The sequence below is a fragment of the Bos mutus genome, chromosome 28, assembly GCF_027580195.1.
Source record: "Bos mutus isolate GX-2022 chromosome 28, NWIPB_WYAK_1.1, whole genome shotgun sequence".
Taxonomy (NCBI): Eukaryota; Metazoa; Chordata; class Mammalia; order Artiodactyla; family Bovidae; genus Bos; species Bos mutus.
In genome coordinates this window covers 14,125,696-14,151,522 of record NC_091644.1, presented here as the reverse complement: position 1 = coordinate 14,151,522, position 25,827 = coordinate 14,125,696, and the positions used below count along the sequence as shown (strand labels likewise).

The 25,827-nt window shown below is 41.1% G+C and overlaps 1 protein-coding gene across 1 annotated transcript in view; it reads left to right on the top strand.

The window, feature by feature from the left end:
• The first annotated feature begins 1,999 nt into the window (after positions 1 to 1,999).
• LRMDA (leucine rich melanocyte differentiation associated) overlaps positions 2,000 to 25,827 on the top strand; it is an 861,351-nt gene continuing 837,523 nt past the window's right edge. Inside the window, exon 1 of the mRNA XM_070364611.1 lies at positions 2,000 to 2,220. Coding sequence (XP_070220712.1) covers positions 2,015 to 2,220 — 206 coding nt within the window. The 5' untranslated portion in view covers positions 2,000 to 2,014. The remainder of the gene's footprint in view (positions 2,221 to 25,827) is intronic.

The window sequence follows — 25,827 nt, the reverse complement described above, 5'->3', positions numbered from 1 at the left end:
TGGATTAGGGAGTCTTTTCCCACTTTTGATTAGACCTCTACCCTCTTTTGGAGGTGGGTGGGAGGTGCACTGCTGTTGATGATGTTCACCCGAAGGAGGACAAAGAAATCACGTGACATTCCTTACTCTTAAAGAAGCGTCCCAAAGGATCTACACTCTCCATCCTTGCTGACAAGCCTTGTGGTGAGCCTCGCTATTCCTGGGGTACAGGGTACTCAGTGTGATAACTCGGTGTGTACCAAAGGTTTGCAGTCTGGGCTGCATGATATAATCCCATGGGAAGCTTTGAAAAAAATTTACTAATGCTCAGAACAAAATTGTTCTGGATGGGGTGGGAGATCAGCGTTTTATTGAAAAGTTCTCTGGGAGGTTTTAATGCCACTCAGGCAGGGTGAGAACCACTTTACCGTCTTACAGGTATGCACAAAGTGCTGGGGGATCCCTGCTGTTCTCTGTGTATACGAGGTGACTTTGGAAGTGGGGCCTTGAAACTTGAGAAGGACTTCACCGAGTTGACAGCGGGGATGGGACATTTCAGGAGAAGGGGGAAGGAGGTTTACAGTCTGCATGGAGACTAGTGAGAGCCCAATGGTTCATGCACAATGGAATTGGGATGAGGCTGCTGAGAAACAAAGCCAGAAGGATGGATCCGGGTGAACCTTGAAATGAGTACACTTGCATTTTGCAAACAAAACAAAACAAAACAAAGCAAATCCCTTTACTCTCAAGGCTTTGTGTTGATCCAACTTGACCTTCCCCTACAAGTTAATCCAAATGACTGAGGTTTGACTCCCATGTTCGGTTTCTCCAGGACTGGCTTTGATTTTTCTCAGAAGTAGAGCTGGTGTTTATTCTCCTAGCAGCTCTGTGTACACACACTGCCCATGGAACTGCCTGAGCTGAGCTGTAGTCCCTCTGAGAACTGCTTCCTGTTTGGTCTGGTATCTCCTAAGCCTGCCTTTCTTTCTTGCAGTCTGTAGTTGTAGAAATATGCAGTATTTGAAGTTTGGAGGAGATCAATTTTTCATCCTTTCCTTAGTGGGGTGAAGAATATTTCAAACACCACTGGAGACCAAAGAGCTCTGAGAAGTTTTGAAAAAGCTTGGGAAATAGGCCACATGCTTCACACTTCATTTTCTTTTCCCTCTCTTTTTTCATTGTTTTACTTAATTAAAATATTGTAATGCAAGAAGGAGAGATGAGGCAAATATTTAGAGAAAGGAAAGGAAGTGGGTTCATTTTTAAACTGACTTGAAGCAGGCATGGCGTTCATTATTTCATGGTTTGAAATAATTCTGAGTGTTTAGTAAGGTAAATCCCGAAATGTTCTTCCTGCCTGTGAGGCGATAAAAACTGAGCTGGAGCCGGATTGTTCCTGAAAACCCTCGCCAGCGTGCCCCGCCCCCCCCCACCCCCATCTCCCTCTCCCAAACCAACGGAAAAATTGTAACATTTTTGGGTCCAAGTTTCACAGATGTTAAGCATTTTGTGATATTACTTAGGGGGTTTCCTGAGCTACATTAAAGTTAAACCACTAGGGTGTTGAAACAGTTGGGCCCATAATAAATAAAATATACATGAAAAGGAATTGCGAGACATTGGCTGTTATGTGCTGGTGACAATTAGGTTACTGCTTTAAAAAATACATATCCTGGACACATCTACAGGAGTTTTTTAGGGAATTTTGAGTAGAAGCAGAATAAAGGCGGTTGGTAATTTCTCTGGTTGCCTCTGGCAGGTGGACATAATTTAACAATACCCGTCAGATATGACAAATTGTTTGTGAGTTACATTAGGGCCTTAATAAGATCACATCTGTTCATATATCCTCCTTAACCACAGAGCCTGATTTAGAGAGTTTTCATACTGGTACAGTATTGTTGTTTAAATATTTAGAGGGGTCTAGACATGTATCATAAAAGAATAGACTCTTGTGTATAAAAACACAGCCCTTTTATTCTCAGTGTTTTTGCTTTCACGGACCTGCATCATTCTCTCAACTCGAGTGAACCACATGTTGCTCCCGAGAGCCAGGAAACATATTTCATCCCCTGTTGGAGTTAGCATCTTAGAGCTGGAAGAGGCCTTAGAGACCATCCTCCACTTCCCCTCCTTTTCAGGGTGGGATCTGAGACGGAGGCTGAGTACGGGACTTGTTGAGGGATTCTCACCACACTTGTGGCAGAGCCAGAGTGAGGACTTAATCTGCCAATTTGTACGGTAAGTCCCCTACATAAAAACCTTCAGGTTGTGGACTTTCGAAGATAACAAAGGTGCCCCTGTTGCCAACTCTTGTACTGTAACACCGTACAAGATTAAAAATGTAAGATTTTTAAGCTGCACTGTAAGATTAAAAATATTTTCTGTATTTTTTTTGTTTGTTTTTTTATGTATTGTTTGTGTGAAAAGTATTATAAGCTTGTTACAGTACAGTATTATGTAGTTGATTTTGTTATTCGGGTACCTGGGCTAACTTTGTTGGACTTAGAAACAAATTGGACTTATGAAGACACTCTTGGAACAGAACTTGTTCATGTGTCTGGGACTTACTGTATTTCTCTGATCCTTCCATTATGCTCAAACTTCACTCCGGGCTAGAGAACGAGGCATCAGTGCAGGAGGACTCGGTCATGAGTCAGTGTCACTAGCGGCTGTAGAGCTCTTCCAGAGGACGTTTCTGGCCACTGGGAGGCCGGGCTCTGTGTCATGGCTTAAACTTCAGGGCCTGCCCACAGCAGTCACTTGCCTGCCCCCTGACACAGGTGAATGCCCGCCCCGTCCGGACCACATCGGGCGTGTTCCCGCCTTCACTCGCCCTGTCCCCTTCTGCAGTGTGTGCTGCCTGCTATCTCCAGTTCCCTTCATATCCAGCCTGGAGGGGCTACATTTCACCATGAGGTCTTCCAGCCCACAGCTATTTATTAGGTTGACTCATATGAAAATGCTGGTTTTTAGGTTGAAAATAGTCAAATAATGGCAGTTTCATAAGACTGAATGTAAGCTTAGTGTCTTAAACCCCTGTACCTCTTACTGACCTATTTTACTTACCTTCTTTCTCTCTGTGTATGGGTGTATTTGTGTGTGTATGCATATGTGTTAATCAGAGTGAAAGTCACATAATTGACTTCTTTTTATAATAAACTTTGGAATAACTTTAATTTTATAAGAAAATTTCAAAGTCGGTACAGAGAGTTCCTATAAACCTCTAATTCAGTTCCTCAGTGTTGTCTTTTCACATCAGCAGAGTACATTTGTTAAATTTAAGAAAACAAGTTTGTAACCTGATTAACTAAAACCCCAAGCTTTATTTGGATTCCATCAATTTTTCCATAAATGCCCTTTTCCATTCCAGCAGCTGATTCTGCCTCCCAGGTACCGCCTCGTGTTTTGCTGTTGTGTCTGCATAGTCTCCTCTGGTCTATTAATTCAACCTTTTTTATTTTTCATGATCTTGACAGTTTTGAAAAGTACTAGTCAGCTGTTTAGTAGAATGTCTCTCAACTTGGGATGGTCTGCTCTGTTTCCTCATGATTAGATTGGGCTATGGGTTTTCAGGGAAAATATCACCTTAGATGGTTTATTATCCCATTATCTCAAGGGGTCGTGATCTCAACTTTGCTTTTCCTGGTGATGTTAATGTCATCACTTGGTTAAAGCATTTGTTCAGTTGTTGGCCAAGTTTCTCCTCTGTAGAGATACTGTATTCGGTCTCTGTTCATTTTTACATGTCACCACCAGCTAGACTAACAGTTCTTCATTTGGGAGCAGAAGCATGTTAATTCCTTTTGTACCTTTCATTGTACCTAATGTTTTATACAGTGTACATGCTCACAGAAGTTAGTTGAGAGGTCATTAAATTCATGATTTAGTATCAGTCTGGTGGAGGTGTTTTGTTTAAACAAACCAAAACAGCAAAATCCCAGCCCACTGCATTCTCCTTACAACTAGTTTGGTGGTCTTTGTTCCCTGTACTTAAGGGGTAAATTGTAAAATGACTTTAAATATTTTTCATCTAAACTACTATAAAGAAGGGATTACTTGCTGTCTTTGCTAAGATCAGAGTTTTGAGGTCAGAACTCAGGAAAATCTAAGTGTAAATTAGGCATACACGCACACACACACACACACATTTTGTAGCTTCTGCTGACTTGCAGCAAGGGTTGTCCCTATATGCAGAGACTCAAAATATTTGTCAGAAGTTTAGATAATTCTTGAATGTGTTGCCCACAGGATTCCTAATGGTGCAAAGAATTGCCACTGTGAATGCAGTTATCAATCATTTTTAAGCTATTTATCTATAAAGGTGTTTTGCAGGGCATGGGTGCCATGCTTTTGAGGGACTTAAATCTGATATGGCACTTGAAGCTTTTAGGACCTAAACTAAAGGAAAGCAAGAATATTATATTAGAGTTGAAAACTAAATGCTGTAAAAGTCAGACAAGAGGGGAGAGGGAGTAGTTCTTTTACAAATCCCTTTGACAGAGACCTTACCAGCTGGCCTTGTAGGGTTGATTCTTCTTTCTGGTGTGATTGAAAAGTTGGTATTCTATTCTGATGATTTAACCTTGGTTTGAAAGTTACACACAGGAATTAGTATCCCCTGATTTATTACTCTATTTAAAGAGGTTTCTTCTTTTTATTTAATTTTTTTTAATATGGGTGAAAAAATTCTGGCTTTTCAACAGTGTAGAATTAGTTCATGCTAGTTTTTCAATCTGAGAGTCTCATGATAGCTACACTTGCTTCATGCTTTATAATGTAATTTAATTTTTCATAACTTTCTTTCATTAGCTGCAAAGTAGGTTTAGAAAAAATAATTAGATTATGAGGTTAAACCATAGTTAAGATAAAAATGACGGTTCAATAAAAATAATGTTCAATAATTCCTATCTTCTGAAATAAAATACAGCCACTAAAAGATTTAATTATGGTTTTATTCAAGTAAATTTTGCCTCTACACTGAAAATACTCAAGAAAGAAACCCCAAGAAAGGCACTTGGTTAGCGTGAAAAAAGTAGTATAATATATAGAATTGTAATTTATGAGATAGGATAGGAGCCAGACTTGAGAAGGAGTAACGCACCCGAGTGGCTTGTCTTCCATGGAAGGGGATGCACTGAGATTATTTGAGTTGTTGTGGTGAGACTCCTAAGCCTGGTCTGACTTTTTATGTGCAAAATTGGGAGTTTTCATTTGGATAATCTTGGAATGCAGTGTCCCTTCATTAAAATGATCTGAAAATCACCACCAGATATTTCATAGTCACAGGGTCCTAAAATACTATGGGTAGAAGATGCTCCAAACTCTAATCCTATGTTTTACTTTAGAAGAAAGCAAAGCCCCAAAGGGTCAAGTAGCTTTCCTGAACTCCCCGTGTAGATGACAGATCTTCAGGGCCTCCATCTAGTGTTTTCTCCATTACATTGGATTGCCATTAGGATTGAATTTTTTGATTAAATAACTTTTCTCAAAGTAAAGCATGAATGTGATTTAAAGAGTCAAATAATATCCTTATGCTTAAGACTTAGATGAAAATGAGTTCCACTCCATGTCCTATTCTTCCTTAGCTCTGAATCCTTTCCCAACAGGAAACCACCTTGAATTTTTTAAACTTATCTTTGGCAATGGCACCCCACTCCAGTACTCTTGCCTGGAAAATCCCATGGGCAGAGGAGCCTGGTGGGCTGCCATCTATGGGGTCGCACAGAGTAGGACACGACTAAAGCAACTTAGCAGCAGCAGCAGCAGCTGCTGCTGCTACTTAGCTTCATACTCAGATATTTAAATAGAGGCTTTTACTGTTCTTTAGCAATTTAAGAAAATAAAATAGACATCTATCAAAGTTGTTTTCCCTTATATTTCCTTTACACAACTGAATTTGTACATTCTTTTGCAACTTGCATTCTTTTGCAATTCTTGCCATCCCATTATAGAAATTCTATTTATTTAGCAAACATTTAGGGCTAAACTTCTCATTGTTTACAACCTGAGGGGTAGCATGAAATGCCAGCCGCTGTCTGGCTCAAGGTGACTCCATCGTTTTCCTGGTTATGATTAGAGTTCTTTTAATTCAGTGTTTTTCAAGGTGGGAGTTGCAGCCTGTTAGCTGTAAAATCAGTTTAGTGGGGTGTAGTCAACATTATAAAAATAGAAAAGAATTGAAAATATCAGAGTTCAATTTTTAAAATGTTTGATATAACTTTCATTTTTAAAATAAAGCCATTAAGAGGTTTAATTATGGCACATAATTAGGATAAATATTGGTTTATGAAGCTTTCATACTAGATATACACATTTGTGGGTATATACACACATACATATACATATCAGAATATTTGTATTCTGTATTTGTATATATACCAGTCAGAATATTTGTATTCTGTATACGTGTGTATGAGCTTCCCAGGTGGTACTAGTGGTGAAGAGCCCGCCTGGCAATGCAGGAGACCAGAGATGCAGGTTCACTCCCTGAGTGGGGAGGATCCCCTGGAGGAGGCACGGTAACCCACTCCATTATTCTTGCCTGGAGAACCCCATGGACAGAGGAGCCTGGAGGGCTACAGTCCATAGCGTCGCAAAGAGTCAGCTGACAGAACTGAAGTGACTGAGCATGCACACTTGTGTATATATGTGTATGTATATATTTTGTATATTGGATCCAAATGCGTTAATTTGAACATATGAAATTGCTATTTCTGTAGGTAAAAGACAAATATGGGGAATTTCATATGGTTTAACCTACTATGTCTTATCTTAGGTCATGGACAAAATGTTTGGGAGACATTTAATCTCAATTGTCTTATGCCAAATAATGAACATTGTTTTTTTTTTTAGCTAAGTTTGATGTTTCTTCATCTTTAAAATAAGAACTATAATTGTATCTACCTCAAAAAACAAAGAATGGACACAAGGAGACTTTGGGAGATGGTGGGATATGTTTATTACCTTGATTATGGTGATAGAACCTTGGAGTATGGATATGTCTAAACTCATCAAATCATTTATGTTAAATATGCAGTTTTTTATGTGTGCTCATTGTATCTTAATAATGATGTTAAATTTTTTTTTTTACCTACTTCAAAGAAAAGATGTGAAGATGAAATTACTTATGACCCTTTGCCTATAGTAAGTACTCATGGTCATTAACACCATCATCCCTTTACTTACTTCCCTATGATGATCTTTGTTTCTCATTTACTCTTGAGAGATCCTTTTTCAGTCTCATCAAAATTATTACATCCATTGCTTCTCTTCTTATATGGGTACCTCCACTCATCTTCAGTCACAGAGTAGTAGAGCATTAGTGGAGACCTTCAAGATTGTGTGCTGAAACCAGTATTGTCCAAAGTGGGATATGCATCTACATTCGTGCAAGATGGTTTGAGATGGCACACAGACAGAGCGTCTGCTGGCATGGGTTCATACAATGGAATTGTGACTTCCTTCTCAATTTGCTTGCAGTCCTTTTGGTTCATCCAGGAAAAAGCAGCAGTTTGGTGCTGGTCTCTCTTTAATACCTTCCTAACACTTGGTAAGTTTTTTTTTTTTTTAAACAGAGATCAGGTCTTAGGCTCAGAGCCTTTAGTACTCATCTAAGAGCGTTGGCTAGAATTTAATAATAGGATTTTGTTCTCATGTTGCATATGTTGTTGTTGTTCAGTCGCTCAGTCATGTCTCACTCTTTGTGACCCCATCGCCTGCAGCATGCCAGACTTCCCTGTCCTTCACCATCTCCTGGAGCTTGCTCAAACTCATGTCCATCAAGCTGGTGATGGCATCCAACCATCTCATCCTCTGTTGTCCCCTTCTCCTCCCACCTTCAAACTTTCCCATCATCAGGGTCTTTTCTAATGAGTCAGCTCTTGGTGTCAGGTAGCCAAAGTATTGGAGCTTCAGCTTCAGCACCAGTCCTTCCAATGAATATTCAGGGCTGATTTCCTTTAAGATTGACTGGTTTGATCTCCTTGCAGTCCAAGGGACTCTCAAGAATCTTCTCCAACACCACAGTTCGAAAGCATCAATTCTTTGGCGCTCAGTCTTCTTTATGGTCCAACTCTCACATCCTTACATGACTACTGGGAAAACTGTAGCTTTGACTAGACAGACCTTTGTTGGTAAAGTAATTTCTCTGCTTTTTAATACACTGTCTAGGTTTGTCATAGCTTTTTTTCCAAGGAGCAAGTGTCTTTTAATTTTATGGCTGCAGTCATCATCTGCAGTGATTTTAGAGCCCAAGAAAATAAAGTCTGTCACTGTTTCCATTGTTTCTCCATCTATTTGCCATGATATGATGGGACCAGATGCCATCCATGATCTTTGTTTTTTGAATGTTGAGTTTTAAGCCAGCTTATTCACTCTCCTCTTTCACTTTCGTCAACAGGCTCTTTAGTACTTCTTCACTTTCTGCCGTGAGAGTAGTGTCCTCTGTATATCTGAGGTTATTGATATTTCTCCTGGCAATCTTGATTCCAGCTTGTGCTTCATCCAGCCTGGCATTTCACATGATGTTCTCTGCATATAAGTTAGATAAGCAAGGTATATAAGACATATATATAAGATAAGATAAGCTGTATATAAGACAATATACAGCTTTGACATACTTCTTTTCCAATTTTGAACTGGTCTCTTGTATGTATGGTTCTAACTGTTGCTTCTTGACATGCATACAAATTTCTCAGGAGGCAGTTAAGATGGTCTAGTATTCCCATCTCTTTAATAATTTTCTTTAGTTTGTTGTGATCCACACAGTCAATGGCTTTAGCCTAGTCAGTGAAGCAGAAGTAGATGTTTTTCTGGAATTCTCTTTTTTTTTTTTTTTTTCTGTGATCCAGTGGATGTTGGCAATTTGATCTCTGGTTCCTCTGCCTTTTCTAAATCCAGCTTGAACATCTGGAAGTTCTCGGTTCATGTACTGCTGCAGCCTAGCTTGAATTACATATGTGGATGTGTATATAACTTTTGGATCATTGGCAGATGATATTGGCTTTCATTTTGGAGATGATACAAAATTTCTTCTAATAAATTTGATATCAAAATATTCCACAAATAGTATATGTGGAATAATAGTATATGACTATACCTGAATATAGTCAAATACAGTGTACACTAATCACACAAGTCTAGCCCAGGCTGATTTAATCCTAAATGAAGTCCAAGGAGGTTAAGCAACTAACCCAGCTGAGTGAGAAGCAGAGCCAGGGCCAGCCTTATCTTGGGTGTGTTCTCATCTCTTTCTGTAGTCATTGTGTTAGACTTGACATTCCAGGATGGTGTTAGAGAAAGCCTGTGTTAAAATAATGCACTGCTTTCCTTCTGATGTGCTTTTTTTGTTTAAGAGTTTGTTGTTTCTGGGGTTTGCCTTGAATCCACTCATGCCTGCAATTCTGATATCCATTCCAGTCTGAGTTGGATCATGGGTAGCTACTTTGAGCTGTCACTGTCTACACGCACCTTATCTCTATTTTTCTCCTACTTGTACAATACTATCCATCTTCCAGTATTGAGTTCTTCTTAGATGTCATCTGGGATTGTATCAGATTTACAACCTGGGTCCTTGGTAATAGGAAAATGGCACAGATGGTGTTAAGAGCACTGTGCTGTGTGCTAACTGTTACTGAATAGGGGTTGACTTTTTCCCCTGGCTCTGTTCTTCTCTATGTAAAATGGGTGGGGCTGGGTAACCTCGAGACCTGTTCATCTTTATCACCCTCTCATCTCATTGTTCATTCATTCTGCAGGTCTTTATTGAGCACCTTCTCTGTGCCAGGAACTTGTTGGAGCAGTTGAGAATGCTGGGCATGTACCGGTGGATGGGAGAATTTACATTCTTGTTGGGGAAGTTTATAGTTGGAGAGGATGATGAATAAATTAAAAAAAAATTTAAATGGGAAAATTTCCTATGGTCCCAATAAAATAGGAAGGTAGATTAGAGAGTGACTTGGAGGAAGAGGCCTGATTTTGACAAATGGACCAGGAAAGACCTCTTCAGAAAGGCAACTCTTGAGTAAAGATGCAAGAGAGGCAGGTCAGGCAGAAGGAACAGCAGGAGCAGTGACCCCAGGCAAGTTCAAGGGAGAGAAAGACCAGAAGGGCTGGGTAGGAATGTGGGGAGAGGAAGGCTGACAGAGGAGAAGGGGGTCGGAGCCAGTTTGGAGATGGTGAAATCTGGTAAGGGGTTTGTATGTGATTCTACATGCTAAGGGAAGCCAATGGAGCCGGTGACAGGTTTTGAGTAGTGGAATGATGGAATCTGATTGGTGTTTTTCAAAACCACGCTGACTGCAGGTTGGAAATCCAGCAAGCAGAAATAGAAGCAGGGGTCCAGTTAGAAGGTCATGGTGGTAACCTCTGAGATTAGATGTGGTGGTGTGAACTAGGGAGTGGGCAGTAAAGACATAAGGAAGTGGAGAGACTCAGGCTGTGTTTTTAATATCAATTGAGTGCTTGTAAGTCGATTGGCTGCAGGAATGGAGGAAAGACAGGAATCAAAGATGAGTCCTAAGATAGTGATGACATTTATGGCTCTGGGAAGACAGAGCTGCTTTTCCCTTTGAGGACCTCCTTGTGCCGTCAGTTTGCCTGGTCTGTTTATGCACATTGCTGTGTCTAGCCTCTTCCAGGGAACAAGAGTCCTCCGGTGCCTCTGGCTGCCTTGAAGTCTCTCAAATTCTTCTTTATCAGACCTGCATTCCTCATGCTGAACATTAGGCCTCTGAGGAGGTGGTTATATCGAGGTCCTAGTGGCCAGGGCAGATGGCACTATTAATTCATGCCTCTGTTATGAGAATTGATGGCCAGTAGCCAGGATGCCATGTTGATATTTATGAATGGTTTCTATGAGGAGTTCAGGCTCTCAAAAAATGCATTGTATTCTGTTTTCCAAGGAAAAGTTGAAGAGGGGCTATTTTTCCCCCCTTTCATTTTCCTCACATATAATACAAGTTGCATTACAATAAATTCAGTCAGTTCAAATATTTTTCATCTGAAAAATTGAATACATTCCTTTTTTTTTTTTCCCGCCTAACTGCAAGGGGTGAACTTTTATATTTTTATGAGCTTTGTTGTTTTTCCTTGTCACAGTTGCTGGTATTAGTTCACTAGTAAGTAATGACTTTTCTGTATTGAGAAAGACAGATGACTTATTAGATGTCAGAGGCCATCTGAAACATTTTCAACTCAGCATTTTTAATAGCTGTTCTTTCTTGGATTTGTTTTCCTTTTTTCTCTTGTTTCCCCTCCTCCAGCTCGCCTGCACTTTTTTGTCCCCCACCCGGCTCCTTTCTCCTTTTCTCCCTCAGTCATCAGCACTTCTGTATATCTTTTGCATGTTTCTGCTGTATCATATCCCCTAGTCCATGGGAACCATAGACAGTTTGTAACTTTTCCTGCAGTCGTACTCCCTGGACTTCTTGCAGAGGACATATGTGGGTTTGAATCTATCCTTTAAAAAAATACACATATGTGTGTGTGTGTGTGTGTGTGTGTGTATACACACACTGGATTGTGTCTGGGGCCAGCATATACTCCTGACCTCATGGGCAGCTTCTTTTAATCCTCTGACTGCTGTTTGCTTTGGGGGTCTTTGGATGACCTAAAACAGTCTCTCCTCCCTCCTTTTCATCTACTGTTAACATGGATTCAGTATGTTACTCTACCAGACTCCTTGATTGTCATTTTGTTGTGCTCAGAGTCTCAGGAAAGTCTATTGATTAAATGAACATCATTCAGACAGAAATGTCAGTGTTGGTACAGTCCGCTTATGTAGTAAACATGCACATTGCGTGGGGCAGTATCATGTCGTTATGTCATTGTACGTAGCACACACCAGGTGTTCCGTGAATATTTGTTGTATTAATGAATGTCCACTTCGATGATAATTAGGAGTTTCAGTGGGTGGGATCGTTTTAGGAACAGTGAGTAAGACGGACATTCCTCTAATGGAAACATGCATTCTAATAAGGAAGGAGACACGCAAACAAGATAGACGTCAGAGAGTGATGAGTGCTAGGCTGAGGGTTGAGGTAGGGAGATGTGCTGTTTGTTAGGGAGGGTGTGACCAGGGGGTCAGGGAAAGCTCTGATAAGACGGTGTTGAAGGCTGCGATCTGAGTGACAACAAGGAGCTTGTCAAAGGAAAATCCGGGGAAGGAGAGATTCAGGTCGAGAGAACAGACAGTGCTGAGGCTCTGGGCGGGTATGTTCAGTGTGTGACTGAGGCAGCAGCCCAAACCAGCCCCGTACTGCTGTGGGAAGCGGCCCACTGTGGATACTATGAGGTCAGGGAGGTGCACAGAGCCAGACCAGGTGGGACTTCTGCCCCAAGTAAATCCACACTCCTTAATTTGATTGGCAGTGGGAAGCCTTTCGAGGGTTTTAAGTGGGGGCATGGCTCAAATTTTTAACATATCACTCTGGCTGGTGTGTGGAGAATGTTGTAGAGAGGCAAAGTAAAAACTGCCATGGTATGTACTGAGTATTTGCATTTTAAGGATTTTTTTTTTTTTTTTTTTAAGAATTCACCAGAGCTTTGGATAGGGAGTGTAGCTTGCTTGCTTTTACTCATTGTTGTGCTGAGGAAGAGACTCTGGTTGCTTCCCTTATTATTATTATTTTTTACCTTATTGATTCTATCCTCTTACTGACAAAATCCTTGGTTTTCAGCTGTGTGTACTGCCACCGCCTCCTCCCTCTCATCTAGGACCTAGGTGTGGCCATATGAAAATATTATGGGGAACTTCCAGAGAGTTGTTTTAAATGGGATAGGTGTTTCTTTTCTGTTTTCTCCCGTTCTGCCGCATGGAACTGGTCGTAATGGCTGGAACACCAGCATTTCTGTTGGATCATGAGGACTAGGGCCACATGCTAGGGATGGCAGAGCATAGAGTTGGAAGGAACTTGTGTCTCTGATGACCTTTTGGAGCTTCCATGCCAGCCCTGGACTGGCACACCTATGGACGTCTTTTGTGTACCTTTGGGCTTCTTTTCTGCAAGAGAGAGAAATTTGTATCTTGTTTAGGCCATTGATAATTTACTGTTTTGTTTTTGTTCCAAACGTAATCCTGATACAGGTATTCTTTTGTAAAAGACTTAACAGGATAATGAGAATAGTAGTATTTGGGGTTGTCTATGTGCTCATCACTGTTCTAAGTACTTTACAAACGTTTTCCCTTAAATCTCACTAGAATTACTTAGTACTTATACCTAGGACTCCATGGCACACAAATGTTTAGTAACTGGTCCCAGGTGACAGAGCTAGTAAATTGCAGGACCTGATTTCAGCTCTGGTTCAACTGAGTCTAGACTCTCCCTGCATTACTTTGCTAAACTGCCACATTCTTGGCAATGACTCTGAAACCTCTTTTTCAATCATTTAGAGGCTAAGGCCAGAGGGGTGATTCAGCAGGCAGATTGGTATCATGTATCTGTCAGGGCAGGCAACTGCTGTAACCAAAGTTCCAGGGCTTAACACAAGAGAAACTTATTTATCACTGACATAAAGTCCAGCTGATTTTGGGCATGGAGAGAGGTTGTGTTCCACACAGTGACTCAGGGACCCAGACTCTTTCTGTCCTTTCCCGCTTCCTTTGACTCCTTTCTCCCCATGACTGGGGCCTTAGAATTCTCTGCTGGAGGCTTTTCACCAGTCAGCACCCAGAGGAAGAGGGAAGATGTGAAAGGGACTCTCTGGGAAGTTTTGATGGGCCAGGCTTGGAGGAGGCATATGTCACTTCCCACCTTCTGTTGGCTGGAGTTCAGTCATACGCAGGGAGGCTGGGAAATGTAGTTCAGTTTCATGCCCAGGATGTAGAATAAATGAACTGGGATGAGCACACAGTAGTCTCTGCCCCATGTGGCTGTGAGGAGTTGGGGTTCTGGCATCAGTCCCCTTGCATTTATATCCCTGCCTTGCTGCTTATTAGCTATGTGACTTTGGGCAAGCCACTTAACCTCTCTTTTACTTCTGTTTTTTATATGTACAATGGAGATAAGAGTAGAGCTGTTTGGGGGATTAAATGAGTTAATGTGGGGGGTACAGTCCTAAGAGCAGCGAGACATGGGAAGTGCTCTGTAATTGTGAGCTGTTTTTATGTAAGACAGGGCACTTTACTCAGACCTAAGTTTGTGGATCTCTTTTTGAAGAAAATTTTCTTATTGAGCCCTGGTGTGGATGTGTACCACAGAAAATACCTTGGGGACCACGCATCCCATTTTAAGGGAAAATGGTGTGAGAGTGTCAGGGGTCCTGGGACTTGCTCTTCTCTCCCCGATGTGAATGCCCTCAGCCCCTCTGGAAGGGCCGGTTACAACTGCTTCCTGGTGCTTGATCTGTAGGTGGAGTTGGAAACTGAAGTCTCATGTCCAGTCTCTTGCCTGCTGTGAGGAAACTGGCCCAGGCAGTTCCTCCCACTTGGATCCCTTCTAGGACAACCAAAATCTCATGTGCTCTTGAAGCCCCAGCTCAGTGTCATCTCATTCTTAAAGCCCTGGTTGGAGCCTGCCCAGCACTGCTTACTCCCTTCACTGTGATCCTTCTAGTCCGGCACTGACCGCCCCCTGTCGCATGGGGATGCGTCAACTACCAGACTGTGTCCAACCAAAAGGAAGCTTCCTGAGGGCATATGTCCACCTTCCTCTTCCCCATGTGCCTCGTTTTCCTTGTATACAGGGGAAAGCCCTCCATAAATGCTTGTTGAGTTCAAGTATTCCTTTTACTCTCTACATACGTGTAGAGTTTTGTGAATGTGGTCTTTACTCTGAATCAGTGCCAGACAAATTGGTAGGTAGTTGGGAATAAAAATGAGTGGATTCTTTTTTATTTACACTGTTTAATATTCGTGTGGGGATTTTTGCCTTCCTTCAGCTCAGCGGTTGTAAAATTCTGTTTTAATTTCTGCCATTATCATAAACAGCATCCTCTGGTTATTATCTGGGTAGAGGATGCTGCAGCCTAGGACTCTGTTGAATTAAGATGAAACAAATGACCAGGGGAGGACAGAGAACCATTGTCCTTGTTGCTTTGCAGTTCGTTTCCTTAGTTAGGAAGTCCACTCGGTGACTGGTGTTGGCACACTTCACCTGTGGGTTTGCGGTCCCATCTATGCACATCTATCTGTTTTTGGTAATTCACAGGAAAGCTCTCACCTTTCTGTCTGAGTATTTGTATATACACACATCTATAAAAATAAAACTACCAGCAAAATCACTGAAGATAAAGGTTAGCAAATCCTGTTCATGGGAACTGCAATATATAGTTTAAACAGGAAATGGAGTTTAGTTATTAAGCTTGTGTAGATTCCTTGGTATACTGAATATTTCTTGCGGTTCTATTATTTGTATTTTATTCTCAAATATTTTAAGAAGATAAGCTTCTAAATTCACTTTGGGGCTCCGTGTCATCAAATCTCATCACCAGTCACTTAGATCCCTAATTAACTTATACTCTGTAGACCCATTTCTTTGCTGCTATTTCTCTCCACTCTCTCTAATGTGCTGTGAGTTACACTGGAAGGAACAATAAGATTTAAGAGAAGAATTAATTTAGAAAGTTAGGAATAGAAGAGATAAGGGAAAATGAGAAAAAGCGGCTTAGTATTTTGTCTTGTAAATGGCTTTCCTCTTGTAGGCTAAGAAGCCCATTTATCCAAGGAGAGGAGGAATGTTAATGAAATAGATCATGAACATAGCTATTACAGTAATGAATTTTAACACTCACTTTGTTATGTGATATTTTATTTATGAGCTCCTTGATCATTCAGATAAAGACAAGAAGTTTATGGCACTAGATTATGTCTTGTTTTCATAAACATATTCAGTAGTTTAATAAACATAATTTATTTTTTTCTCCTTAAAAATAAGCAAAATTTATGAGAGATTATCTTAGGGTTAATGAAGTCTAACATTAAGGAAATATTACCCTATAATATTGGAGCCTTCAGAGCTGGAGTTGTAATTGCTTAATGCTTTTTTCTACAGGCTATTTTTATAAAGTACATGCTTTGTACCATTAATCCAGTTTTTACAAGTTACACTTAGACCAATTCATTGGGAATTATGTATCCATGTTTATATTTTTCAGTCACTGCTTTCATTAAAAGATGTAGTAAAGAGTTGAAAATTTAATGTAGAAAGAGGCGGGAAAGATAATTATGTGTATTTGCTCGTGGGAAGGTGCAGCACATATATTATCACCGCTTTCCGTCTTTGAAACCAATTCCCCCTTGTGGCTGTCTTCACTACAGGTGAGAATTTAGTGATTGGTGGGCCCCAGGAGGACAGGAATGTAAATTCCTATTGAAAGCCGTCAATAGTTAAAATTTGGAGCCCCATTAATATAGTTCAAGTCAGAATGCACTTAAGTAATGAAAAGCCCAGGCGGTGGCCTGGAGTTTCCCCTTCCTCCATCAGGCCTGCCAATTAGCCCAGAGTAATGGATGCCCAGACCCCAGGACAGGACTGAGACTGGCTGGAAAGGGCAGCTGGGGAAGTGCACTATGGATTTTGGTCATGTGTATTTGACTGTGTCAGCTCATTCTTTTTTGAAATTGAATTTAATGTGTTGAAAATACCCTCTTGATGAATTAATGAACTAAAAGAGGTATTGATATTCAAATAGCGGTGGAAGCAAAGCCTCTCTTCACCATCATCACCCTTCTCTGGCCCGTCCCCATATTTTATAATAGCCTAGCATGGGCAGAGCGGAAAGGAATCTTGGTTGGTTTCTCACTCCTCACTGCTGATGGGTAGATACAGAAGGATGAGGGTGGTGGATAAAGACCTCAGGTCCATCAGTGAATCTTTCCATCTACAGAAGATGCTTTACTGAGTTTTCCCCACCCCTTTCCATGCTGGCCTTTGTACTATTTTAATATTCTTTGGCATCAAGGTAAACATGTTCCTGGGTGTGTATTTGTGATAGAGAAAAATCAGGGATTGGGGAAGCTGTGTAGATTTGAGCTGTACTATAGGCTCTATGAGGAGGTATGTGCTATCTTATCCCTCACTCTGGAGAACTAGAGTTTGATTTGATCATTCATTCATTTATAAAAATAGTCATTGAGAATTCAGTGAGAAATTTTATTGCTCTAGACCTAAGGATCCAGTTTTTAAATTATTTTTATTTTTTTAAAAAATTATTGAAATATAGTTCATTTACAATGTTGTGTTAGTTTCGTGTGTACAGAGAACTGAATCAGATATACATAAATGTGTAAGGCTTTGTGTGTTTGGAACTCACTATTTAGGTATGTTCAAACAGCATTTAGAAGTTAAAGAAGCATTCCTCAAAAAGTTGAAGATAGGATTACTGTATGATCTAGCAATTCCACTTCTAAGTATATATCCCCCAAAACTGAGAACAAGGACAAGAACAGATACTTATACACCCATGTTTATAGCAGCATTATTCACAATAGTTAAAAGGTAGAAACAATCCCTATGTCTGTCTGATGAAATGATAAAATGTGGCATGTACACCCAGTGGAATACTACTCAGCCATTAAAAGGAAGAAAGTTCTGATACTTATTACAGTGTGGATGAACCTTGAACATATGCTAAGTGAAGGAAGCCAGATTCAAGAGGACAAATGTCGTATGATGCCATTTATATGAGATACCTAGAGCGGTGGCATTCATAGAGACAGAAAGTGGAACAATGGTTACACTGAGGGAGGGAGAATGGGGAGTTATTGTTTAATGGGGACAGCGTTTCTGTTGGGGATGATGAAAAAGTTCTGAAAATGAACAGTGGTGATACTTGAAAACAATGTGAATATATTTAATGCCACTGAACTGTACATTTCAGAATGGTTATTAGTAAATTTGATGCTATGTACAATTTATTGCAATATGAAATGGAGGACTGTCTGAGAAGGAAGTGTGCTAGGAAAATGTAGCCTAAAAAATTATTTCCCAGAGGTTTTGGCATACCTTTTTGAAGGATATCAAAGTTTTGCTTCTCAAAGAGCAGTAGGTGAATAGGGTAATATAATGGCACAAGGGCTTAGATGTTCTTTTTAGTCACTAGGTAAGTGTCAGAGTCATGTTTAATAAAGATGTGCAGTACCTGGGTTCTTGATTGGGGTGTTAACACAGAGACCTGGATCACATTGATTTTGTAAAATGTTACTGGTTTTGGAGCCGGATCACCTGGATTTGAATCGTAGCTCCCCCAGTTACCAGCTGCTATGCTTGAACAAAGTACAAACTTCTCTGAGCTACAGTTTCCTTATCTGTAAAATGGGCTTAGTAAGAAAATCTGTCTTTCAACAATGTGGGGATATTAAGTAAGGCAACACAGATGAAGTTATTAGAATACGCAGTACATAGCACCGAAGAATTGATGCTTTTGAACTGTGGTGTTGGAGAAGACTCTTGAGAGTCCCTTGGACTGCAAGGAGATCCAACCAGTCCATTCTGAAGGAGATCAGTCCTGGGTGTTCTTTGGAAGGAGTGATGCTAAAGCTGAAACTCCAGTACTTTGGCCACCTCATGCAAAGAGCTGACTCATTGGAAAAGACTCTGATGCTGGGAGGGATTGGGGGCAGGAGGAGAAGGGGACGACAGAGGATGAGATGGCTGGATGGCATCACCGACTCAATGGATGTGAGTTTGAGTGAACTCTGGGAGATGGTGATGGACAGGGAGGCCTGGTGTGCTGCGATTCATGGGGTCGCAAAGAGTCGGACACGACTGAACGACTGAACCGAACTGACTGAGTAAACCCTCAATAAATGTTATATGTTATTATTATTGTATGGGTAACTAACTGTGTATAATCTCAACTATGATCAGATTTATTAAAAACTCCAGTGTAACCTGTTCATCTACTTTCTACCACTGTCTTTGCCAGAGAGGCTCTGTTTTATGGGCAGTGTTAATTTGACCAGAAAGAAGGGACACCTCATTTCTTCCTACCAGCAAAGAATCTGACTCCCTGAAGGAATTACCATCTATTTTACTTCAATCAACTGATGGGTGTGCATACATTATCCCATTCTTATTTAAATTTTCAAATTTTGCCAGAATGCCCAGGAAACAGGGTGTCTTGGATAATTTAATTTTCTGACTAACCAATGCTTACGAGATACTACTTTCACTTCAGGTTTTCTTTGTGAAAAGTTTTTCTAAAATCCAGCAATGACCTTTGTTTCTTTAGAAAGTATAGTGGATAATAACATTTAATCTTCCCTTGACAATGAAAGATTTCAGAACCATTTCAAAAAATCTGTTCATATTGGCCAGAAATATAAATGTTCATCTAGAAGATTGGGCTGCCTGTATACTGAGTCAGGACTATCCAAAGACAGATTTTTAATAATGCCCTTTAAAAAACAAACTCAGTCTTTGTAGCTTTCCCTTAAAATTGGAGTATGGACAAAAAATCATGATTGCTAGTTTTGAATTTAGTTTTCTTCTTAATACATTTTGGGAAGATCTTTCTCATCACAACCCTTCAAGTAGTCACAGATAGTGGGTGTTGCCTTGAAAAGAATAACTGCTTTATTATCAGAATCAAAGATAAGAGTGAGGAAAATGTTTACTACCTGGGTAAACAAGAGACACCCAGTCTAGTATAATAGAGTTAAAATAAGAAATCTTTCTTATTCCCCCATGCAGCAAGTTCTACCAAATTTCAGGTCAATATAAATGTTTATTTTGGGGGGGAGGGTGGGCTGAGTTGGGGGAGAAATCTAAAGCCTGGTTGGGAGGGGTGTTTTGCATTGGATAGAGCATTGGAATTGGGGAGCTTGAATTCCAACCTTAGTCCCATCTTGCTTGGCTGTGTGACCCTGGATGGCTGGGGTTGTCTCTGAACCTCAGCTCTCTAGCTGAAGGTGCAAAGGTGCTGACTTGATGCTTTCCAAAGTGCCTTTTGCTTGAACATGTAGACTGAGAATTACTGTGAGGTATCAAAGTTGCTCTCTACCTTTACTCTTTCATAGTAATTTGGAGCCTTCCGAAACCAAATGTTAATGAATCTGGCTTCATAGAGTTGTTGTGCGAGGGGCTGGCAGAAGAATCCAGATTCATTTCAGCCTTGCTTTCCCTCCTCTTCTTCAGTTTCGCTCCTGCCTGGTTTAGCCTCTCATTTTCTTCCTCTCTTTCTTCAGTCTGCTTACTCCTTCCTGCTCTAGGCTCCTCCTCAGCCCATCTTGATTATTGATTAGAAATCACCAAATAGTTTCTGTAACCATGTCATCAGCGACTGCCAAGGCTCTGGTCATTATTCCAGCCACACAGGGGGAAAATGACTGGGGAAAAATGGCAATTTCCAGCTCAGGTGCAAAGCATTCTAAAGGGTGGCTTAAGCTGGCGCTTTTCACTTAAACCTCTTCTGAGAGTGCTCATGCAAAAGCAGCCGACTCCAGCCAGTGAACTATTTCCCAGAGCCCCTGGTTTAGATTCTCTTAATTTTCCATATTTCTTGAGCTTGCCCTTGCTGCTTTCCTGCCTGATGCACGCTAGAGAGGAAGTACACAAAGGAATTGTGCAAAGTTTGGAAGCAACTGGCAGGTGGGTTTGCATTTTTCCAGGTTAATTCACTTGATGAAAAGCTGCTGTGGGTGATGTGTCATATATCAAAGGCAGGGCATCAGTAATCTTTGCTCAAGGGCACGGCTAACAGACAGATAGACGGGAGAATGAGATGGAAAAAAGCAACTCATCCTTTTCTGCTAACACCACGAAGGAGATAAAGGAAGATTTATGAGTCATCTCGGACCACATACCAGCAAGCAGCATACCGTATTTTTCACATGTTCCCAAAATTGGTGGTGGAAGGCAGTATGCTTGTCACAGTGTCCATCCGGCCTTTTTGAAAACAATGGGATCCTTGAAGTCTCTAGCTGTGGAGTCAGCTCTTTGCCCTCTCTGCAAAGAGGTGTTAGAGAGAGAGTGTGTGTGTGTGTGTGTGTGTGTTCAAAGCATCTTTGCCCTCTCTAAGCACATGATATCATGATCTGTAGTTTAATAATGTGACCTCTACAGAATAAAAAATAAGATTCCCTGAAACAGACATGACTGATTTGCAGGCACTTAGATGGTGACTCGGTAGACTTTTTCAGCTGCCTCTCTCGTAGTGAATTTCACTTTGATGATAGGCAGTCCTCACGTAGTGACTGCTTTGTGGTATAAGGAAGCTGAGGAGATGATTCTCTTGTTTTTCTTTTCCTTTTCTACCTCTCAGATGAGTCAACCCCTGCCGGATACAAACAGAGATTTGCAGCCCAGGTTGATTTGAATGGGCCATTTTGTGTGGAGTTAACCAGAACACTCATTCCTGGGAGGGCTCAGAGCTTCTTTATTCAGGCAGCCGGCAGCTGACTCGGGAAGTGTTGTGTAGAACAATTGATGGGAGTGGGAAGAGGTTTCTTAATATTCCTCTCCCCAGCTTTGAAAAAGGCACCTGGATTGCAGCTGGATCACGCCTGGGACTGTGATTGTTTACTTCACATAGCAGTTTTAAAAGTATGGTGAATTAAAAACAAAACAGATTTTGAATTTCTTCTAAGGCCTCTGCAGTATGCTTTATTTTTTTTTTTTCTTTTTGAGAGGCACACAATTAACATTCTGTGCAGAAGGGCATGATTGATTCTGCACAGTGGTGGCTATATGAGCAAACCTCATTTAGACAGCTGAGTGAAATATACAGGGTAGAGGAATTTATGGGACCCAGAGAAGCTCACATGCAGAATGAAAAGGAGCCACCTTCCCTTCTCCTCTCCAGCCCCTGCATCCCCATTCTTCATGTGCTCAGAATGGCTCCCCTCCAGCCACTGGGGTGCCCACTCGGTGTGGTGATGTTGAGCCTGGCATGACCCGGCAGAGAAGATGGAATGCCACTTCATCATGCAGCCCTCCTGTGGGAAGCATGGAGTGTGTAATCAGAGAGACAGGAGGAGCTCTCAGAATCTGTTATGTGAGGCTGACAAGGTGAGGAGGTAAATAGTGGTGGCTCTAGGTGCTACACCATATCCTGGAAAACGGCTTGCCCATGTGCTCTGGGCTTCTGCACTGACCTTTGCAGGATAGATCGTTGGGAGGCTTGAGTGTCTACCTCAATACAGGCCACTTTCTTAGGAAAATCCCCAACTTTTTTTGCAAAGGAAGTTCAGGAATCGATTTGGGCATGTGCACCCAAGTATCTGCCACATAGTAGGTCCTCTGTAAACAGTTGCTGCACTGAATTGACTTAATTCTCGTGAGGATGTGGCTCTCACAAGAGGAAGCACTTTTATCCATTCTCTTACGTCCTGTACATAACATTTGCTCCATAAGCGTTTGTTGCAAGGAATGAAAGAATGAACTCGCAGATTGATGTTTGGTAGTCAGGGTTTCTCATTTCCCTTGTGGCTTATATGTAGGATGGCTCTCATCTAAGGTAGAAAATGAAAGGGAGGTTTGTCTGGTTTTTGTTTTGAGCCCCTCCCTGGGGTTCAGATCCTTCTCTATTGCCTTGTACCTGGCTTTCATGCACCTGCTAGGGTCCTCTGCTAGGCTCACCTTTAGGTTTTGATTTCTTAAACCAAATTCATGTCCATTTAATGACTCTGTGTTAATGCTGCCTGGAAGACTAATAACATTTATTCATATCCCAGTATAAATTAGGGTATGAATTATTGTGATTTCTACTTCAAGGAATAATTCAAATTTTTAAGAAGCTTCTTTTCCTGATCTGTTTGCCCTCTGTGTTTTTGGTACCTGTGGTAGACTTTAAAATGTCCTTCCCCAAGGTGTGAAATTTTAGTCCCTTGAACCTGTAAGCATTACCTTACATGGCATTAAGTTCAGGTCCTTGAGATGGGGAGATTATATCCTGGGTTATCTGAATAGTTTCTAAATTGAATCACATATATCCTATGAGGGGCTTCCCTGGTGGCTCAGTGGTAAAGAATCCGCCTGCCAAGCAGGAGATACAGGTTCGGTCCCAGGGTCAGGAAGATCCCCTGGAGGAGGAAATGGCAACCTATTCCAGTATTCCTGCCTGGGGAAACCCATGGACAGAGGAGCCTGGAGGGCTACAGTCCATGGGATTGCAAAGAGGTGGACACGACTTAGCAACTAAACCACCACCACCATCCTTATGAAGGGGACGGGCAGAAGGATATTTGATCCATACACAGAGAAGGTGATGTGAAGGCAGAACAGAGACAAAGATGCTGGCCTTGGAGATTAGAGGAGGTGGCAGCAAGCCAGGGAGTGCTGGCAGGTGTCAGAAGCTGGAAGGGGCATGGAACAGGTTCTCCCCAAGAGCTCCTGGAGGGAGTGCGACCCAGCTGAAATCTTGATCAGGCCCAGTGGCACTGATTTCAGACTTTTTGCCTCCAAAACTGTGGAAGAATACATTTCTGTCGTCGGAAGTCAACATGTTGGTTGGTTGGTATCCCAGTGATAGGAATCTCATACAGCCCCTAATGGCTTAGAGGCTGAATGGGTATCAGTATTGGGCAGCTCATTTTCCCTCATTGCTATACTTTATAGGTGAGGCTCATAAAGAACAGAAAAGGGGCAAATTATTGTACAAATAGCCTTGGTAATTTCTCTGCTATGCTTTATCATTATTTTATTCCCTTAAGAACCTTGTACTTTGGGTGGATAATAACCACCCCATTATACAAGTAAGGGAACCACCAGGTTGAAATATACTTAAGATATTCAGCTGGTAAACACTGAAGTTTGTATTTGAATGTAAATATTCCAGATCTTACTCCAGTGGGTTACTCCTGACATGCTGTTAATTTTCATTTCTGTTCATGTACCATTTTTCAGAGTCTTGAGCTAAAGTCAGACACAGATATTTCTCTGCTTTGTCCCTATTCTTAGATTGTAGTCCCTCAATCTCAGCTTCTGTTACATTAAGTCAACCTCACTGAACTTAGAAAAGTCTACCATTATGTCACAATGTCGACTCTGATAGTCACGTAGCTCTTTGGGGTTCTTTAGTGTGAAAAGCAGCTGTGTTATATAGTAAAATGCAATGGGGTGTGTGTGTGTGTGTGTGATTGGGGTTGGAGAGAGAGGGAGATTTGGAATAAATATATAGGTATAATTGTGAGTTGCAAACTAAAAATGCTTTTGTTGTTCAGTCACTAAGTCATGTCCGACTCTTTGTTACCCCATGAACTGCAGCATACTCTTCTCCCTTGTCCTTCACTATCTCCCAGAGCTTGCTCAAACTCATGCCCATTGAGTTGGTGATGCCATCGCACCATCTCATCCTCTGTTGCCCCCTTCTCCTCCTGCCCTCAATCTTTCCCAGCATCAAGGTCTCTTCCAATGAATCAGGGTTATAATTTCTTTTTGAACTACTAAACATAACTGGTCTCCTAGACAGCCTTTTTTTTTTTTTTTTTTTGCAGATAGCTAGCTTTTCTTGAACCAGCCAGTGCTTGCAATTCAGACCTGAGATATCAGTGTTGAAAGAACACTTACTCTGAGGAGAAGTCAGACTTAATGGAAGCTGGAACTCATCAGGGACGGGCCAAGTGTGCATGTCCTATGAAACCTGTGGGATTTGAGGGAGTGTTTTGATTGCAGAAACTGCAATCAGAGGTTTGCTGCAGCCTTCATGCTGTCAGATGGGGGAAATTTAACTTTGAGTACAGCTACTCGAGACACACAAATCACCATCTTCACGTGTGGCAGTCTTTGTCACTTCCAGCAAGTTACAAAATTGTATCAGAGGAGCGGAGTGTGATACCACTGCTTGGATGGTTACAAGAAAAACATTCCAAATCTGAGAATTATTAAGAAGTGAGAAAATCCCTTAATTGCAACAAGTTACCCACTGCACAGAAAGACTCTGTGGCAGAGAAAATTGGCAGTGTTCTGATGATCAGATTGAACAGCTGGAAGACTCCTATTCAAACTACTTTTTGAGTAATAAAGCTAATAATTTTTCTCACAGACTGCTGCGATAGCCATAATTCTGTTTTGTTAAGATGTCTGTTCTCTATACTTGATTGAATATGCACATGCTTATTTTTGGCCCATCGTAAGTATAAATAATGTGTGTGTGTGTAACCGTAGTTTTCAAATTTTTTGTATTTTATTCCTTTTCTCCTTTTATTTTTTATGAAGTGTCTCTCTCCCTGTATTTTAAAGTTTGTAATACATCAAAAATGGCTAAGTGACATTAGTCTTTGTTTTCAGTGGCTCATGCCAGGCAGAGCACCTTCTTTCCTATTTATCTTGTGTATCTATTTGATCAAGAGCTGCATTATAAACATTTAATTTAAAAATTTACTGAAAAACATTGTTTCCATGGTGGTAGTGGTTGAACTCTACATTTAAAGATGGTTAAAATGGAAACTTCTGTTATGTATATCATACCACAATTGAAAAAATAGTTATATGTGCACAGTGAAAAATGCAAAAGGTATCAACAACAAAAAAAATCTTTTTTCCCCGACAACCTTCCCTTTCCCAGAAGCCACCATCACTAACAACTCTTGTGTAGCCTTCCAGAAACTTGACGTTTCTATTCAAGCATAGGAATTATGTTTTGAAAGAATTGTGTAATGGGAAAATAAAGCCAGATTGGTTCTGTGCAGGCTAGGGGAGGGGAGGGGAGGGAATGATGGATGAGAGAGGGAGATGGGTGGGGGAGGTGAGACTGGTGTTGACCAAGTTCTAATTCTGAACATTTGTGTAAACCCTTCTCCATGGTCTCACGCCATGCTGTTTCATCAAGGGTTAGGGAGTGGAATTGGGAAGTTGTGGGAAGCCAGGAAGAGAATGTGAGTTCCAGAGCTGTTGTTTGTTGTGGTCCAGAGGGAGAGAGCTGTGAGTAATGGGGCGCAGTTAAGCAGAGAGGAATTTAGGCTGGGAA